The following is a 17,500-nucleotide window of genomic DNA, read 5'->3' as shown; positions in this document are numbered from 1 at the left end:
AGTCATGGTCGGTAGATAAATAACAGAGGAGTCAGAGGGGAGGCCTGGTGGTGCAAATTGTCATACAAGAAACTCTTCAAAACAATCCATTAAAATTAAAGAATACGAGGAAAAATTATACACACTAAACTATGCATTTTTAGCTCACCTGGACTTTAGTCCGATGAGCTTATGTGATCGAGCAGTGTTCGTAGGTGAGGCAGTCAATCAGTGAGCGAGTCCGTAAACTCAGTCTTTATCGCTTGAACCAAACAAACGATTTTGATGAAACCTGGCCACAAGCTTCATATCTGATGCCCAATAAAGGTGTATTGACCGCATCAAAATCTACACCAATAAACGAGTTGAAATCAGGCCGAAAACGCTAAAAACAATTCCTGCCCTAACCTACGTTGCATCAACAATAAAGCCATCAACAATTTGCCCTCGGCCAAAAAACATGACCTGGAAACATGTATTGCTGTGATCAGCATCGAGTGGACTTCCATTGATATTCAATCACGTGACCAGATTATGCGCATGATCACAATTCCGATATTTTATGACGTTATCGACTGTTTCGGACCCGTGGTCCTATTTTTGATATTACAGTGGTGATGCTTTTACATTAATCAACACCAGGTTTTGCTTTCCTTATTCGACTTTATGCACCAATTAGGAGATTGTTGATCGATCTGCGAACAAATGGTTTGAAAATCTTGAAAAGCTTCATCCTAATGAGGATACATAAGCTAGATCTGTAAAGTAAAATGGAAAACCCAAGCACACACACTATCGTGAATAGCTCAATAATGTTTCTTTTCTTTTTTTCAACAAATTCGTTTATTTTGGGGGATGTTGGGGGTTGGGAAGGGTGGGAATTAAATTATAGTAAAAATACAGGAAAGATGAAAGGTTTTCTTAGACTTCTCAAGAATACAATTACAAATCGGAGTACATATATTTGACAGAAAAACCCAAATTATTTGGTAAGGTAAATTGCGGGAGAAAGATATATAGGTACAGAATATTTACACTACAAGGAATGGCCAGGAAGTGAGTGGTAGATAAAATTTAATACAGAGAACTGTAAGGTAATGGGGATAGGTAGAGAACAAAGATTTCAAAGAAAAGAGATTTGAGTAGAGAGAATTTTGATTAGAATAGAGATTTGAGTAGAAAAAGGTTGGTAGTTTAGCTTAGAGGTACGCACACTCATCTCTAAGCTGTCTAGACTGGGTTCACATCTCGTCCCAGCCATAAACTGTTATCCCGATGTTTCACAGGCAGGTCCAATCATCAATGTGTGTGCCGTCCCTCGGATGTACGGTCGATGGACATCCTGTCTGCTGGCATTAGATGGTGGCCGTTGAAGATCCCACGGTGTTCTTTGTGAAGAGTAGCGAGCTATCGCCGGCACACTGAACAAATTAGAAATTCCTGCCCTTGCCTAAGTCGAAAGTCAGACCTGGAGAGCTGGTTCGTGAAAGACTTGGGCCAAACCTCCCCCGGTCAACCACACAAGAACATGGGAATAAGAGTGGGAATGGTAGACAAAGCAAGTACCAAGCAGAGGTGCATTCAAAGTACATCCCCCCCCCCCCCCCCTTGCCAAATAAATAAACAACATATCCTCCAAAATTTCAGCTCCCTAGCTCAGATATATCGCCCGGAAAAAAAAACAAGGAAGCAAGAAAACAAACAGAGTGAAAATCGAGTACTCCCTTTTGGCACGTGTCATCGCTGGGCCCCCTTCAGCGCCCGGCGATGACGTCATGCAGTGCCTGGAGATAGAATAGGAAACGGAGTGGTGTACAATACACAGGAGAGGGTCCAACAAAACACAAACATTGGTTCCAGTAGTGCCAAATATTATTCAAAAGGAAATTTAAGAGAAAAAAAAATCAGGGCATAAGAAACCAAAAACCATCTTCTGTTTACATAAGAAAATGGAAGATAACGGAAGTATTTATGTGAGTAAAGAGGACTGACGGTAAACAGAAAGAGGTTTTCCACGTGGATTGTAGGATAGGAATGAGGTGACCGCTTGGAGTTAAAGAGAAATGTGAAAACAAGCTGATGCATTTGTGTATGCACACTGAATAAATCACTGAAATGTGTGTCGTTTTGGATAACGTTTTACCTTGTAATTAATGAATCCAGCAAAAGTTTTTATCTCGTGAACATTGGTATCATAAGCTCGCAGCTCATGCACATGGCTGTATGCATTTTTATAATGTCTGTGGGGGAGAGAAACCATCAGACAGGGTAAGATTACTCATAAGAGACAAACCACCATCAATTTTCAAAAGACAGTATTAAAAAAAAAAAAGTAATTCAATGCCAACCATAGATTATTTTTAGCTGCAAGTACGAATTATCATATGACAGACTACCTTTGGAGGCCATTTTCCCCCCCCCCCACAGAGCAGGAGTTGGCTTTTTTGGGCACCATGGTCCCCTTTTTGAAGCAATGTTTTATGGCCGGATGCCCTTCCTGCCACCAACCCTGTTAGTCGCCTCTTGCGATACACAGGGAATTACCAGTGAACTGATACTCAATTTTCCGACCTCAGAAGGATGACAGGCTGAGTCAACCCCCCTGGCATGAATTCAGAGATAGACCGTGATTCGAACCCAGGATCCTAGGATCCCAAGCCGGCACCCTAACCGCTAAGCCAACACCAGGCTAGTAGATTTTATCGTATGAATGAACGTATTTCCCAATGAGTGCAAACCAGCAGCATCACAGCTTCAAATGACAGACACGATGGTCCAGAGGTATGCACACTCGCCTCTAAGCTGTCTAGCCTGGTTTGAATCCCGACCCAGCTAAAAACTGCCATCCTGGTGTTTCACAGGCAGGGTGATTCAACAATATCTCCCCGGATGGAAGCTGGACGTTAAACGGGTGCCCCGTCTGCCAGCATTAGTTGGTGGACGTTAAAGATCCCACGGTGTCCTCCACGAAGAGTATGTGAGCTATCACCGGCACTATGGCCAAATTCCACATTCCTGTGCTGACCTAGAGGGGGCACTGCATCAGCAGCAAAGCTGAGCCCCCCCAGTCAATGATGCACCCCAGCAGCCTTGTGCTGCATAAGAAAGAAGACAGCTTCAAACTTGATTCATGAATTGACAAACTCTGACATAATAAAGATCCAAAAGTAATTTCTTTTTTCATCGAAAGAAGCACAGTATTTGGTAGCAGGAGTAATAATTGAAATTTACATTACAAACCAAAATGCGACCTGCCTGATGGTTGATTCACACGGAACGACCTATACTTTATTCTTCAAATTCTGAACATAGCCTGGTGTTGGCTTAGCGGTTAGGGTGCCGGCTTGGGATCCTAGGATCTTGGGTTTGAATCCCGGTCGATCGCTGAATTAATGCCAGGGTGGTTGACTCAGCCTGTCGTCCTTCCGAGGTCGGAAAATTGAGTACCAGTTCACTGGTAATTCCCTGTGTGTCGCAAGAGGCGCCTAACAGGGTTGGCGGCAGGAAGGGCATCCCACCGTAAAACATTGCTTCAAAAAGGGGACCAAGGTGCCCAAAAAAGGCCAACCCCCTCTCTGCGTGGAAAAATGGCCTCTAAAGGCAATTCCTTCAACTTCTGAACATGAACCTTTGTGCTGCACAGCCAATAAACAACATATTTGTATTCACTCAAACAATAATTAAAGATTTGAACATTTACCGGTGATGTAATGTTGTTGATTAAAATTTTTCATGTTCTCTACAGAATAGAGACCAATACAAGACATGAACATAAATATTGTGCTCAGAAACATAACGACAGCCATGTACACAAACATCCAAACAAGCAATCCAATATGAATTAATGTGTAGATTTTTGATTTGCCATAAAGTTTCGGCATTCGTATGAAAATATTGAATGTGCCAGGATGGAAGTGTAGGAGTTGGCATCACAAGATGGAGTGACGGTCAATCATGCATCAATTTTTATCATGAAAATCGTCACAGAGTGTCCTATCATAGCGAGTTATGTTGGACTAAATGCTTACACTGTTATACAGAGTGAATTCGGAAAAAGAAACCATGATCCCAGATTAAGCAGTCTTCAGCATACAAAATTCCAGTCGAGAAACTTTGGATTGCATCTGAAGTACCTATTCTGTGTGAACTCACCTTAGGGCAGTACTTTGTGAACATACTGTCGCATCTACCCTGTAGTGAAGACCTCAGGGTGACGGATGGCCAAAACGAGCTTTAACTCCGAGGCGTATACCGCGAAATATGGCGGTGTTATCTCTTTGGCACACGCGGGGGGAGGATACCAAGGTCCTTACCTGCAAGGACTGACGCGGCAGGGGTTTATCCGAACCCACGAACAAATAAACGAACAAGACAGGCATGACAAAGAAATGCAATAAATAATGGGTTTAATGAAAATAATGCAGGCAATAAAAATGAATGCACGGCAAACTAAAATTCCTAAATGAAGGACCCTCCACAAGGACTCATATACAGACAAAGGGAGAAATAAAATAAAAGAGAATGGTGTGGTGAGGTGGCCGATACTCAGCCTGCTCCAACGAGGACAAGCACGGATGGTCCCCGAGTCTCCGTGAGGGAGCGCACAAGATGGCGCGAATCGCCACACAGCACCCTGAGCCGTGAAGCAGCAGCAATCCATCCTCCTCCTCCGGTGGTTCCATGCTCCACAAAGCTCCACAAAGCTCCCCTCACGATACCGCTCTTGCCCAGCCTTTTCTTTCACAAGCGCACCCGAGCCAGGAAAATGCAACCGCCAGAGGGAGTTATGCGACCGTCTGCCACGCAGCCAACACCAGAGAGAGAGAAAATGGCAGGACGTTCGCTTTTTCTTCCTCCGTTCTCGAAGATTCCCTCTGACGTCATGCTCGCTCCAATCACCATGCGCGATTCAATCACCCCATCGCTCCTCAACCAATTCTCATTTGGGGCGTGACCTCACGGCCATTCTTGACGCCAATCGAGAATGTTTGGCTGAGCGAGGTCGTAATGTCTGGGTACTGTCTGGGCGAGGTCGGCGATTATGGTGGTTGTAATTATGTGCCGATTGCATGGCTGGCCAAGTGAGTGTTATATACGAGTCTTCTTGTGTTACAAGAACAAAGGGAACAATAAAAAGAGCAATCAGAGATTGCAAACCCCCAACAGGATGTATTTTCAGTGATTTTAAAGGCTTTTGTGCCAAAAAAAATATGGCGACCGAACCACGTGATGGATGACATCATCATAATTATTTTTTCTAAACTAATTTATTCCTAGATTATGCTCAAGAAATTTCATCTTGATCGGATGAAGTTTTGTACTTGTCGAATTATCGAATTATGACGTCATAATGGAGGCCTTGGGCCGAGAGAGTTAAAAATCGGGCACAGTCTATTCAAGGGCAAGACAAATATGTGTGCAAAGTATGGTGGATTCTATGTGCAATGGTGTAGACGTAGTACTGCGCACAAACAGACAGACAGACAAACAGACAAACCAACCAACCAACATACTTGCCGGAATCTTTTTCGGCAAGTAACAAACATACTCAAATGCAATACCCTCTCCTCTGGCGAGGGTAAAAATCACAAGGGCAATAGCACACTGGGGATTATTCTTAAGCCCTACCTAATTAGCATAGCTCCACCCCTTGTATGGAGACACACAAACGCTTACACGGACATTCGGCCTAACGGGTTCCCTGCTTCGTTACATGAAGGCTCTTCTTCTTCTTCTTCTTCTTCTTCTTCTTCTTCTACATCACGACATTCGGGGCAGGCCAATCTATACAATTCTATCTGGACTAAGGTATTTCGTTACCTACCCCCACACACGTAACAATATCTTCCAGGATCGAATATCAAATATATTCACTGAAATTACTCTGGTTCAGTTGTAAGGAAGATGTAAATAAGACCCTAAGAAAAGCCACAAGCCAAAAAGGGAGGTTTGTAAGCACAATTGTTGAACACTCTCCCACTCCCTTTCTTATATGTTTTTTTTATGCGACTGTTTTTTGTGTGTGTGTGTGTGATTAATGTGAGCTCTTTCACGAGCATCGATCTTGCATACAAAAAAACAAAACAAACAAACAAAAAAAAAAACACGTGTTTTGAACTGATATGCACAGAATAGGAAGACATTAGAAAATAAATCTCACTTGAGAGCAGTTTGTGTATCTTGCTTCAGTTCACAGAAGAAGCCAATTTTGAACTGGTGTCTCACAAACAGCAGCTGTGAAAGAACAGAGTTTAATGTGAATAGCACAAAGAGTGAAATATGTTTATATATAAATATTAACTCAAACGATACGGATTTAAAATGTACAAGAAAATGCCGGCTTTAATAACCAAAATGCCAGTAACAAAGAAAATGCACGATAAACTAAATTCCTAATTGGAGCGCTCCCACACAGACCCGAATACAGACAAGGGATAAAATAACTGAAAAAGAAACGTGTAGTTTGTGGCACTCCGCTAAAATCGGCTCTTGAATCTCGTCAGGAATTGTCAAAACACCCTCGCGTCCTTGTATATGTATGTATGTATGTGTGTGTGTGTATATATATATATATATATATATATATATATATAAACACCCCATGTAAGTAATGTAATGTACATACCACCCTGTAATTACATACATACATACAATTACATACATGTAATGTAATGTACAATGTAAGTAATGTAATGTAATGTAAGTAAGTAAGTAATGTAAGTAATATATATATATATATATATATATATATATATATATATATATATATATATATATATATATATATATATAAACACCCCATGTAAGTAATGTAATGTACATACCACCCTGTAATTACATACATACATACAATTACATACATGTAATGTAATGTACAATGTAAGTAATGTATTGTAATGTAATGTAATGTAATGTAATGTAAAGTAAGTAATGTGGTGAAAAAGTAAGTACACCCCATGTAAGGTTTTGACTTTTTCAACATATTTCAACATACAGCTATTTGATCTTCATTTCAACAATATTGATAGATAAAGGTGATATAATATAACAAATATCATGAAACATTTACATTTTGTAGTCCATTGTATAATTTAAATAAACATAAATGCAAATTTCGCATGTGGAAAAAGTAAGTACACCCCTACATTTATCACTACTTCAAATACCTAAAATTAGAATCAGGTGCACCAGCTCAGGTGCAAATGATTAGAACATCGTTAGAGAGGATTTTGGAGGAACCTGTCTTATTTAAACCTTAGAAATTTAGTTTGGTTTACTCTTTGTTGTTGAAGTGTGCGGCGTCACCATGCCTAGATCAAAAGAGCTCTCTGAGGCCTTCAGAAAGAAGGTTATAGATGCCTACGAGTCTGGGAAGGGATTTAAAAAGATCTCCAAACAATTAGAAATCAATCATTCGACTGTCTGGAAGATCATCTGCAAGTGGAGAAGATTCCACACAACTGCCAACTTGTTCAGGCCAGGCCGCCCCAGCAAGTTCAGCCCGAGAGCAGACCGCAAGATGCTGAAAGAAGTCTCTAAGAACCCCAGAATGTCATCACGGGACCTACTGGTAGCTCTTGCCACTGTTGATGTCAAAGTGCACGAATCTACCATTAGAAAGAGGCTGCACAAATTTGATCTACATGGGAGGTGTGCCAGGAGGAAACCTTTGCTGCCCAGAAAGAACATCAGGGCAACACTAAAGTTTGCCAATGAACACCTAGGCAAAGACCAGCACTTCTGGAACAATGTGCTCTGGACAGATGAGTCAAAGGTAGAGCTATTTGGCCACAGTACCAGAAGACATGTTTGGCAAAAACCAAAGACAGCATTTGACCACAAGAACCTGATACCAACTGTAAAGCATGGTGGTGGAAATATTATAGTTTGGGGCAGCTTTGCTGCATCAGGGCCTGGGCAGCTCACCATCATAGAATCCACTATGAATTCTTCATTGTACCAGAGGGTGCTTGAGGATAATGTGAGGCCATCTGTCAGTGTTGAAGCTCAACTGAAGGTGGACCTTGCAACATGACAATGACCCTAAACATACCAGTAAATCCACCAAGGAATGGCTGAAAAGAAAGAAATGGAGGGTTCTGGAATGGCCAAGTCAAAGCCCGGATCGAAATCCCATCGAGATGTTGTGGGGGGATTTGAAACGAGCTGTGCATGCAAGAAACCCCTCAAACATCGCACAGCTGAAAGAATTCTGCATGGAGGAGTGGGCAAAAATTTCTCCCAGTCGATGTCAGAGACTGGTAGACAGTTAAAAGAAACGCCTACTTGAGGTTTTTTCTGCCAAAGTGGGCAATACCACCTATTAGAGCCAAGGGTGTACTTACTTTTTCCACATGCGAAATTTGCATTTATGTTTATTTAAATTGTACAATGGACTACAAAATGTAAATGTTTCATGATATTTGTGATCTTATATCACCTTTATCTATCAATATTGTTGAAATGAAGGTCAAATAGCTGTATGTTGAAAAAGTCAAAACTTTACATGGGATGTACTTACTTTTTCACGTGACTGTATATATATATATATATATACAGTATATATATATATATATACAGTATATATATATATATACATATCTATATATACATATCTATATATATATATATCTACTAGCGGGGTCACCCGTGGGAATCCCACGGGCATGGATGTGTGTGACATTTCGACATATTGAGTTAGATGCTGCACCTGCACATTCAGTTATATAAAATGGTTACTGGCAATTGATCACATCCTCAGACTATTCTCACTCAGAGTTAAACATCACCGTAATATTATGCGGTTGCTTCAACGTTTCCGGTGAATTATATGTCATTCCCATCTACATGGGCATGTATTCCTATTAACGTTATGTAAAGTACATAAATTGTGTGGATTACATCATTTGTGGATGTGATCAATATTGCCAGTAACCATTTTATATAACTGAATGTGCAGGCGCAGCATGTTACTCAATATGTCGAAATGTCACACACATCCATGCCCGTGGGAATCCCACGGGCATGGATGTGTGTGACGAATTTTAAATATATGTCAACTGTTATTTTAGGCGGTGTATTTTCGTTTATCATCATGGCGCGATTTAAAAATATATATCTCTGCATTTTCCTCTCCAATATCTCCTCACACTTTACACACACACCGGCCCATGTTTACACACACACACACACACACACACACACACACACACACACACACACACACACACACACACACACACACACACACACACACACAAACAGACACACACACACACGTACAGACACATATACACACACACACAGACATATATATACACATACAACAACAACATGCATTTTAAGGCCATGTTCCCTGCTAGAGCGGGGGTTAGCCTTGCGGTCCCCATGACAATCTTCTCCATTTTGCCCTATTTTCTGCATCTCTCCTTGTTAACCCCCTTGCCCGCATTTCTTCTTCCACCATCTTTAGCCAAGTCTTTCTCGGTCTTCCCCGTCCTCTACTTCCTTCTACATTAACTTCCATCACCCTTCTCAACCACCTTTAGAGGCCATTTTTCCCCGCAAAGCGGGGGTTGGCCTTTTTCGGGAACCATGGTTGTTGTTGTTTTTTGGTCCCCTTTTTGAAGCAATGTTTTACGGCCGGATGCCCTTCCTGACGCCAACCCTTTTTGCCGCCTTTAACGACAAACAGGGAATTACCAGTGAACTGGTACTCAATTAGCCGACCTCGGAAGGATGACAGGCTGAGTCAACCCCCCTGGCGTTAATTCAGCGATCGACCGGGATTCGAACCCAGGATCCTAGGATCCTAAGCCGACACCCTAGCCGCTAGGCTCGAGACCAGGGTTCGAATCCCTGGTCCCACACCAGGGTTCTTTTCCCTGGTCCCACACCCTGGTCCCACACCAGGGTCGAATCCCTGGTCCCACACCAGGGTCCCACAACCACACCAAAATAACCCACACCAGGATTTTTTATTTTTTATTTTTATTTTTTATTTTTACTCTTCTCAACCAGTCACTTTCATCCTTCCTCAATACATGACCAAACCATCTCAACCTGTTCCTCTTCACAGCATCAATCACAGGCAATATTCCCATCATCTTTCGCAATTCATCATTTGTCTTCCTCTCTCTCAACGATACTCCGCACATCCATCGAACCATTCGCATTTCCACCCTTTCCAGCCTTCGTTGCTGCTCTACATTCATTACCCATGTCTCGCTCCCATAAATCATAACACTTCTCACACATGCAGCATACACCTTTCCCTTCAGCTTCAGCGACACTCTCCTCCTCATCAGCACGCCACTCAGTTCCCGAAACTTCTTCCATGCACATCTCACTCGAGCAACCGTTGCCGAGTCTGATCCACCTTCTCCATTCAGCATGTCTCCGAGGTAGCAAAATGTTTTCACACCTTCCAGCTTCACGCCGTCTCCAAGATCCAACTCAACATTTCCTCCATCTGCAGCTCCCTCTGTGCACACCTTACATTTGAATGTAGCTGCCACACTGGTTAATGACCCTCTCAGACCACTACATTTTTGATGAACCCACTCAGCACACATTGTACATTGAATGGAGTTCACTCCGACACCCTTCCTGCACACAGCACACGGCCACTTCCCAGTTCTTTCCACCTCACCACATGCTTTACCACTTGCCATCACCTTTGTCTTTCCGATATTCACCTTCAGACCTTTTGTCTCCATACATTCCTTCCACTTGTTCATCTTTTCCTTCAGTCCATCCATACTTTCCGCAATCAACACCAGATCATCTGCATACAACAACTCCCACGGTAAACCCTCCTTTACGGTCTGAGCCAGCACCTCCATCACAGCTACAAATAGTAGTGGACTTAGTACCGACCCCTGATGCACTCCCACCTTCACCTCAAACTCACCACTGTTCCCGTCCTTCGTCCTTACAGCTGTGCGTGCTCTTTTGTACATTGCCATCACTACTCTGATGAACCATTCCTCCACTCCTAACTTCCTCAATGCCCATGTCAATACTTTGCGTGGAACCCTATCGAATGCTTTCTCCAGATCAACAAACCCAAAAAACAACTTCTTCCTCTTATCCATGTACTTCTCCTGCAACTGCCTCACAATGAAAAGCGCATCTGTCGTTCCTCTTCCTGGCATAAATCCAAACTGCATTTCGTCGATCTTCACTTTCTTCCTTATCCTCCTCTCCAACACCCTTTCCAATACCTTCATTCCATGCTCCAATTACTTTATCGCTCGGTACGAGCCACACTCCAGAGGGTCACCTTTCCCCTTGTATAGAGGGACGAGGGTACTCAGTTCCCAATCCACTGGAATGCGGCCTTCTTTCACCACCAGATTACAGATCTCTGTCATTCTCTTCACACCCCAACTTCCTGCTGCCTTCAACATATCTCCCACAACTCCCGTCGGCCCTCCCGCTTTTCCACTCTTCATTGCTTTTATCGCTTCCTCAACTTCCTTCTCAGTTATCTTCTCTGCCGGTCCTAAAACTGGGTTACTCTCTATGTTGCCATCCCATTCATTCTCTGTATTCAACAGCATTTCCATATATCTTTTCCATCTTCCTTTAATTCCATCTGGGTCGACAACGATTTGTCCCACTTCATCCTTCAAGCAACTCACCCCCCATCACATCACACCTCTCTTTCGCTATCTGCTTTGCAATCCTGAATACTGCTTTCTGACCCTTTTCCGAATCCAAGCGTTCTCCGAACATTTTCCTACATGCCTCCTGCGCCTTTGCTACCTCTTTCTTTGCAGCCTTCCTGGCTGCCTTATAACTTTCATGCTCTGCTGTTTCTGCTCCCGTACCCTTCGCCTTCTGCCACTCTTTGAACTTCTTCCTCTTCTCGTCAATCCTCTTTCCAACCTCAACATCCCACCACCATGTTTCCGAGTGCCTCGGTGGTCCTTTTGTCCGTCCACATACCTCACCAACGGCTCCCAACAGACTAGCTTTCATTGACATCCAACCACTTTCAAGCTCAACCACATCATCCTCTACCCTACTCAGCCTCTCTTTTAATGCCTCCCTTACTGTCACCTCTTTCAACCTCCACACCTTCATTCTCGGTTGGTACTTCACCCGCCGAGCTCTCCTCGCACCTTTCACCCTTATGTCGCAGACAACCAAGTGGTGCTGTGAAACAGCCTCCCCCCCCGGGATCACCTTTGTGTCCCGGAGGTGCCCCCTATCTCGCCGACGCACCATCAGGTAGTCAACGGTTGTCGTCGACCCACCTGACGTGTATGTAACAAGCTTATTGTCCTCTTTCTGGAACTGAGTATTACAAATCAACAAATCAGCTCCATCAGCAAACTCCAAAATCCTAACACCTTCTCCATTTCTCACACCATATCCGTAACCCCCATGAACTCCCTCAAAACCATCCATACTCCTTCCCACATGTCCATTCAGGTCTCCTCCCACCACAACAACTTCCTCATCTTTCACGTTTTCCATCAGCTTCTCTATCGCACACCAGAACTTGTCCTTCTCTTCATCGCTTCGACACAACCTGCGGAGCATATCCCGAGATGACGTTCACCAAGAGCTTTCCAATCATCATTTTCACCATCATCAACCTATCACTCACTCTAGTCACACTCACCACACTGTCTACAAACTCCTCAGAAAACAGGACACCAACACCATTCACGCCCTCCAGGCACCCTTGCCACACAAACTTGTATTTCTGTCCCTGCCTACCCTTCACCATTCTCACACCACTTCCCTTCCATCTCGTCTCTTGCACACAACATATGTCCACTCTTCTTCTGACCAATACTTCCACCACTTCTCCTGATCTCCCTGTCATTGTCCCCACATTCCATGTCCCAAACCTCAGAAACCGATCTCCACTTCGGGCTGCACCCTGCCCATATGTACTTGTGATTGTCATTGTTCTCTTTTTTGAGGCAATGTTTTTATGGCCGGATGCCCTTCCTGACGCCAACCCTCTTAGTCGTCTCTTACGACACGCAGGGATACGGTGTACCTATTCTGACCAGGGTACACACTGGGAAACGTTTAAAACATGTAAATTCTGGGGGGTGGGGGGGGGGCGTCAGCATCACGGCTGCGGTTTAAACATATTCCAACAATATCCAAACAGAACGATGAAAAAAAAACAATCCGGGAAAAGTCTCCAAGCGAGAACGTCGATTTGAGAAAGAAGGAGCAGAGGCGGAAGAAAACGAGATACAGGGGGCGGGGCACAAGCCGAGACGAGGAGGAGAGCGAACAAGCACGTGTCCGGGAGGAGAGAAAGAATCAATATAGAATTATTTGTCTAGGGAGGTGAGGTGAGGGGGAGAAAACAAAATAAAAAAGAAACAAGCAATACAGCGAAGGAAATAACCCAAACCGACAAAACACCGACGGGGGGAGGGAAGCCCCAAGTCACCAGGCCGCGCACGAGGTACGACTCAGAAAACGATTAACTACACACAAGTTTGCACGAACCACAAACCAACACCAACTAGAAACACACAATAACACGTACACAGCAAAATAACCAGTGGAAATTTGACAAAGACAAGAATGGGAAAACACTCAAACTTCGATGCCGTGGAGAGCTCGAAGCACGCCTCACTCGCCCGAGGAACCGGAAGTTCCTTCCAGAAGTTCCTCGTACACACGTACACATGTCCCACATGTATATATCCCACATCCCACATGTATATACATGTTTAAAGTGTACGTGCCCTTCCCCCCTCCCCCGCCCGGCAACGCTGGGTACTTCTGCTGGTAACGAATAAAATAAAAACGAAGAAATATCTCTCGGTAATTTCATGAAACTCGGTGGAATTGGATGAAATTCGCTCGGTGAATTCACTCGGTGTATTCGGTTCAGCTCGGTTCACTCGGTTTAAAGAAAAAGCGATAATGTCGACATGTTGCTGTCTGTGTCATGTTGGGCGGTGTATGATACTTGTTGGCTGTTGGGTGGTGATATGGTGTATTTTTAAAAATATATCTCTGCATTTTCCCACGTTGCTTACACTGAGTCGTTCTTCATCGACTGTGTCATTCATTTTGGAAATGGAAGTTTCCACGCAACGCATGAATTGTCACGAGTCAAGAGGAAGTGTCTCGTCATCATCAAATGACAAATATATTACATTGTGAAAATTAAAGATTTCAAATAAACCTATTTAAAGTGTATGCGCAAATAACTAATAAATAAAGAAACGAAGAAATATCTCTCGGTAATTTCCTGAACCATATTTTACTTCCGGCTAATAATGTTGAATGAAATAAAAACGAAGAAATATATGTCGTTTTGTGACGACTGTCATCAAAAGTAAACGGTGAATTCATTCGGTTCGGCTCGGTTCACTCGGTTTAAAGAAAAAGCGATAATGTCGACATGTTGCCGTCTGTCATGTTGGGCAGTGTATGACACACGTTGGGCGGTGTATGATACATATTGGGCGGTGGGCAGTGGTTGGGCGGTGATATGGTGTATTTTAAAAAATATATCTCTGCATTTTCCCACGTGTGTGGAATGTTCTCAATTATTGCTGACACCGACTCCAAAACCATCGATAAAAATGAAATCATATGGTGAGTTAGATTGGAGATAAAGGCGTGAGAGAGACTCAATGGCCTTGAAGTTACAGGCGTTTGAGAATTCATTTCGTTCTATAAAGGGCAACTTTCATCGGATTTTCTTCCCGTTTTTTTCAACCGAGTCTAAAACTATGTTAGCGACTGTGAAAAATGAAATGATATATCGAATTTGATTTGAAATAAAACTGGGAGAGAGAGCAAGACACCACAGGCCTACAAAACAGGCCTCAAAGCTATGCGAGTTAATAAAATGGTGGACATTTGTCTATATGAAGCGAAGGCTCTCCCAGAATGGGTGGAGCTACTCTGCAAACCGAGTAAGCCACACCCCGGACAGACGCCCAACAGACAGACAGAATCATCTACGGCTATTATAATATAGATATTTATATATCTATATATATATCTATATAGATATATATATATATATATATATATCGATATATATATATATCTATATATAATATATATATATAATATATATATCTATATATATATATATCTATATATATATATATATATATAATATATATATCTATATATATATATATCTATATATATATATATATATATATATATATATAATATATATATATATATATAATATATATATCTATATATATATATATCTATATATATATATAATATATATATCTATATATATATATATCTATAATATATATATCTATATATATATATATATCTATATATATATATCTATATATATATATATATATATATATATATATATATATATATATATATATATATATATATATATATATATATATATGTATATATATATATATATATATATATATGTATATATGTATATATATATATATATATATATATATATATATATATATATATATATATATATATATATATATATATATATATCTATCTATCTATCTATAATTCCAGTAATCTCTGTCTGTACGTTTGTACGTTTGTACGTTTGTCTGTGACCGCTGTTTCTCGACAACCACGGGTCCGATATACTTTTAACTTGCCAGGTATATTGCTGGGGACCCGAGGATGTGCCTTTTCAAGGTTTCATATTAATCGGACAATTACTTACCGAGCTATGTCCAAAAAACGATTCAACCAATCAGAGAGCAGCGAACGATCGCGTGTGCCGAACGTGGCGGACACACTCTGCCTCGGATGGCACATTTGAGAGCGTATTCATTTATTTCACGTTTGCAAACTATGTTGGCGTTAAACGATGTTTTAAAACTAATAAAAACGAATTTGCGATTCATTCGCTTTCCTGCGCGTTTGTGCACGCGATGGCGATTTCTTTACCAAACTCCGGAAGCCGTTCGCTTTGGACCAAACCATTTCATGTAAATAGAGGGGGGGGATATAATTTTAGATATAGATATAGTACGGGCAATGCCCTAGTATATATAAAGTAGACTTGGCCTCTGTGTCTGTATCCTGATCTATCTATGATCTCTAAGATCTCGAGAACCCGTGGACGGATTTGCGAGCGGAAAGTACTGTTCGACTCGGGATGGTCCCAGGAATGTCACGGAGACATAAACATTTAAAAAATTTCGGGTTTTAAAATTAGCGTATTATTAGCACTAGCAGAAGAGAGAGGGATTCGAAGGGAGGGAGCGCAGCGCTTCTAGCGCTTCTGACTACAGCACACCTTAAAATTAAAAAAACTTCGGGTTTTAAAATTAGTGTGTTACGCGTAATTAGCGCTAGCAGAAGAGGGAGGAATCTAAGGGGAGGGAGCGCAGTGCTCCCTCCAGCGCTTCTGTTAGCGTAATTAGCGTATTTCGGAACGTTAATTTTTCAACTTCATTATTCGGAATCAGTACGTCCCAGAGAACCTTCGTAACGTTAATTTTTCAACTTCATCCGATTGACATGGGACCAACGGCATGTGACAAAGAGTGAAACATACAGGCTACATTTATTTGACGACAATGAGTTCCGACTTCCGACCTCGGTGGGATGACAGGCTGAGTCAACCCCCCTGGTGTGAAGGGGGAGGAGGAGGGGAGGGGGGAAGAGAAGGGGAGGGGAACGAGGGGGAAGGGGGATGGGAGGGGGGGGAGGGGGAGGGGGAAGGGGGGAGGGGGAGGGAGGGGGAAGGGGGAGGGAGGAGGTGGGGGGGAGGGGAAAGGGGGGGGGGAGGGGGAGGGGGAGGGGCCCTTCTTCCCCTGGGCACCCCCGCACCCTTCCCTCCCCCCTTCCCCTCCCCCTCTCCCCCCCTTCCCCCCCTCCCCCCCCATTCCCCTCCCCCTCCTCTTCCCCCCTCCCCTCCTCCTCCCCCGCTTCCCCCTCCCCCCCTCCCCCCCGTTCCCCTCCCCTCCTCTTCCCCCTCCCCTCCTCCTCCCACTCCCGTGCAAAGCCGGGTACCTCTGCTAGTATATATATATATATATATATATATATATATATATATATATATATATATATATATATCTATCTATAATTCCAGCAATCTCTGTGTGTCTGTCTGTGTGTCTGTGACCGCTGTTTCTCGACAACCACGGGTCCGATATACTTTTAACTTGCCAGGTATATTGCTGGGGACCCGAGGATGTGCCTTTTCAAGGTTTCATATTAATCGGGACAATTACTTACCGAGCTATGTCCAAAAAACGATTCAACCAATCAGAGAGCAGCGAACGATCGCGTGTGCCGAACGTGGCGGGCACACTCTGCCTCGGATGGCACATTTGAGAGCGTATTCATTTATTTCACGTTTGCAAACTATGTTGGCGTTAAACTATGTTTTACAACTAATAAAAACGAATTTGCGATTCATTCGCTTTCCTGCGCGTTTGTGCACGCGATGGCGATTTCTTTACCAAACTCCGAAGCCGTTCGCTTTGGACCAAACCATTGCATGTAAATAGAGGGGGGGATTGTCACCGTACTCGCAAGCCGTTCGCTT

At 42.8% G+C, this 17,500-nt stretch overlaps 1 protein-coding gene across 2 annotated transcripts in view; it reads right to left on the bottom strand.

The window, feature by feature from the left end:
• TRAPPC11 (trafficking protein particle complex subunit 11) overlaps positions 1–17,500 on the bottom strand; it is a 273,835-nt gene that overhangs the window by 181,514 nt on the left and 74,821 nt on the right. For both annotated transcript variants that reach the window (XM_078783191.1, XM_078783192.1), the window contains exons 7-8: positions 6,140–6,213; positions 2,123–2,219 (exon numbers count right to left, since the gene is read on the bottom strand). In XM_078783191.1, the coding sequence (XP_078639317.1) occupies positions 2,123–2,219; positions 6,140–6,213 (171 nt within the window). The remainder of the gene's footprint in view (positions 1–2,122; positions 2,220–6,139; positions 6,214–17,500) is intronic.

The sequence above is a fragment of the Myxine glutinosa genome, chromosome 8 (genome assembly GCF_964187855.1).
Source record: "Myxine glutinosa chromosome 8, kmMyxGlut1.1, whole genome shotgun sequence".
NCBI classification, from domain to species: domain Eukaryota; kingdom Metazoa; phylum Chordata; class Myxini; order Myxiniformes; family Myxinidae; genus Myxine; species Myxine glutinosa.
The sequence above is the reverse complement of the archived record's forward strand: the minus strand, read 5'-3'. Positions and strand labels throughout refer to the sequence as shown.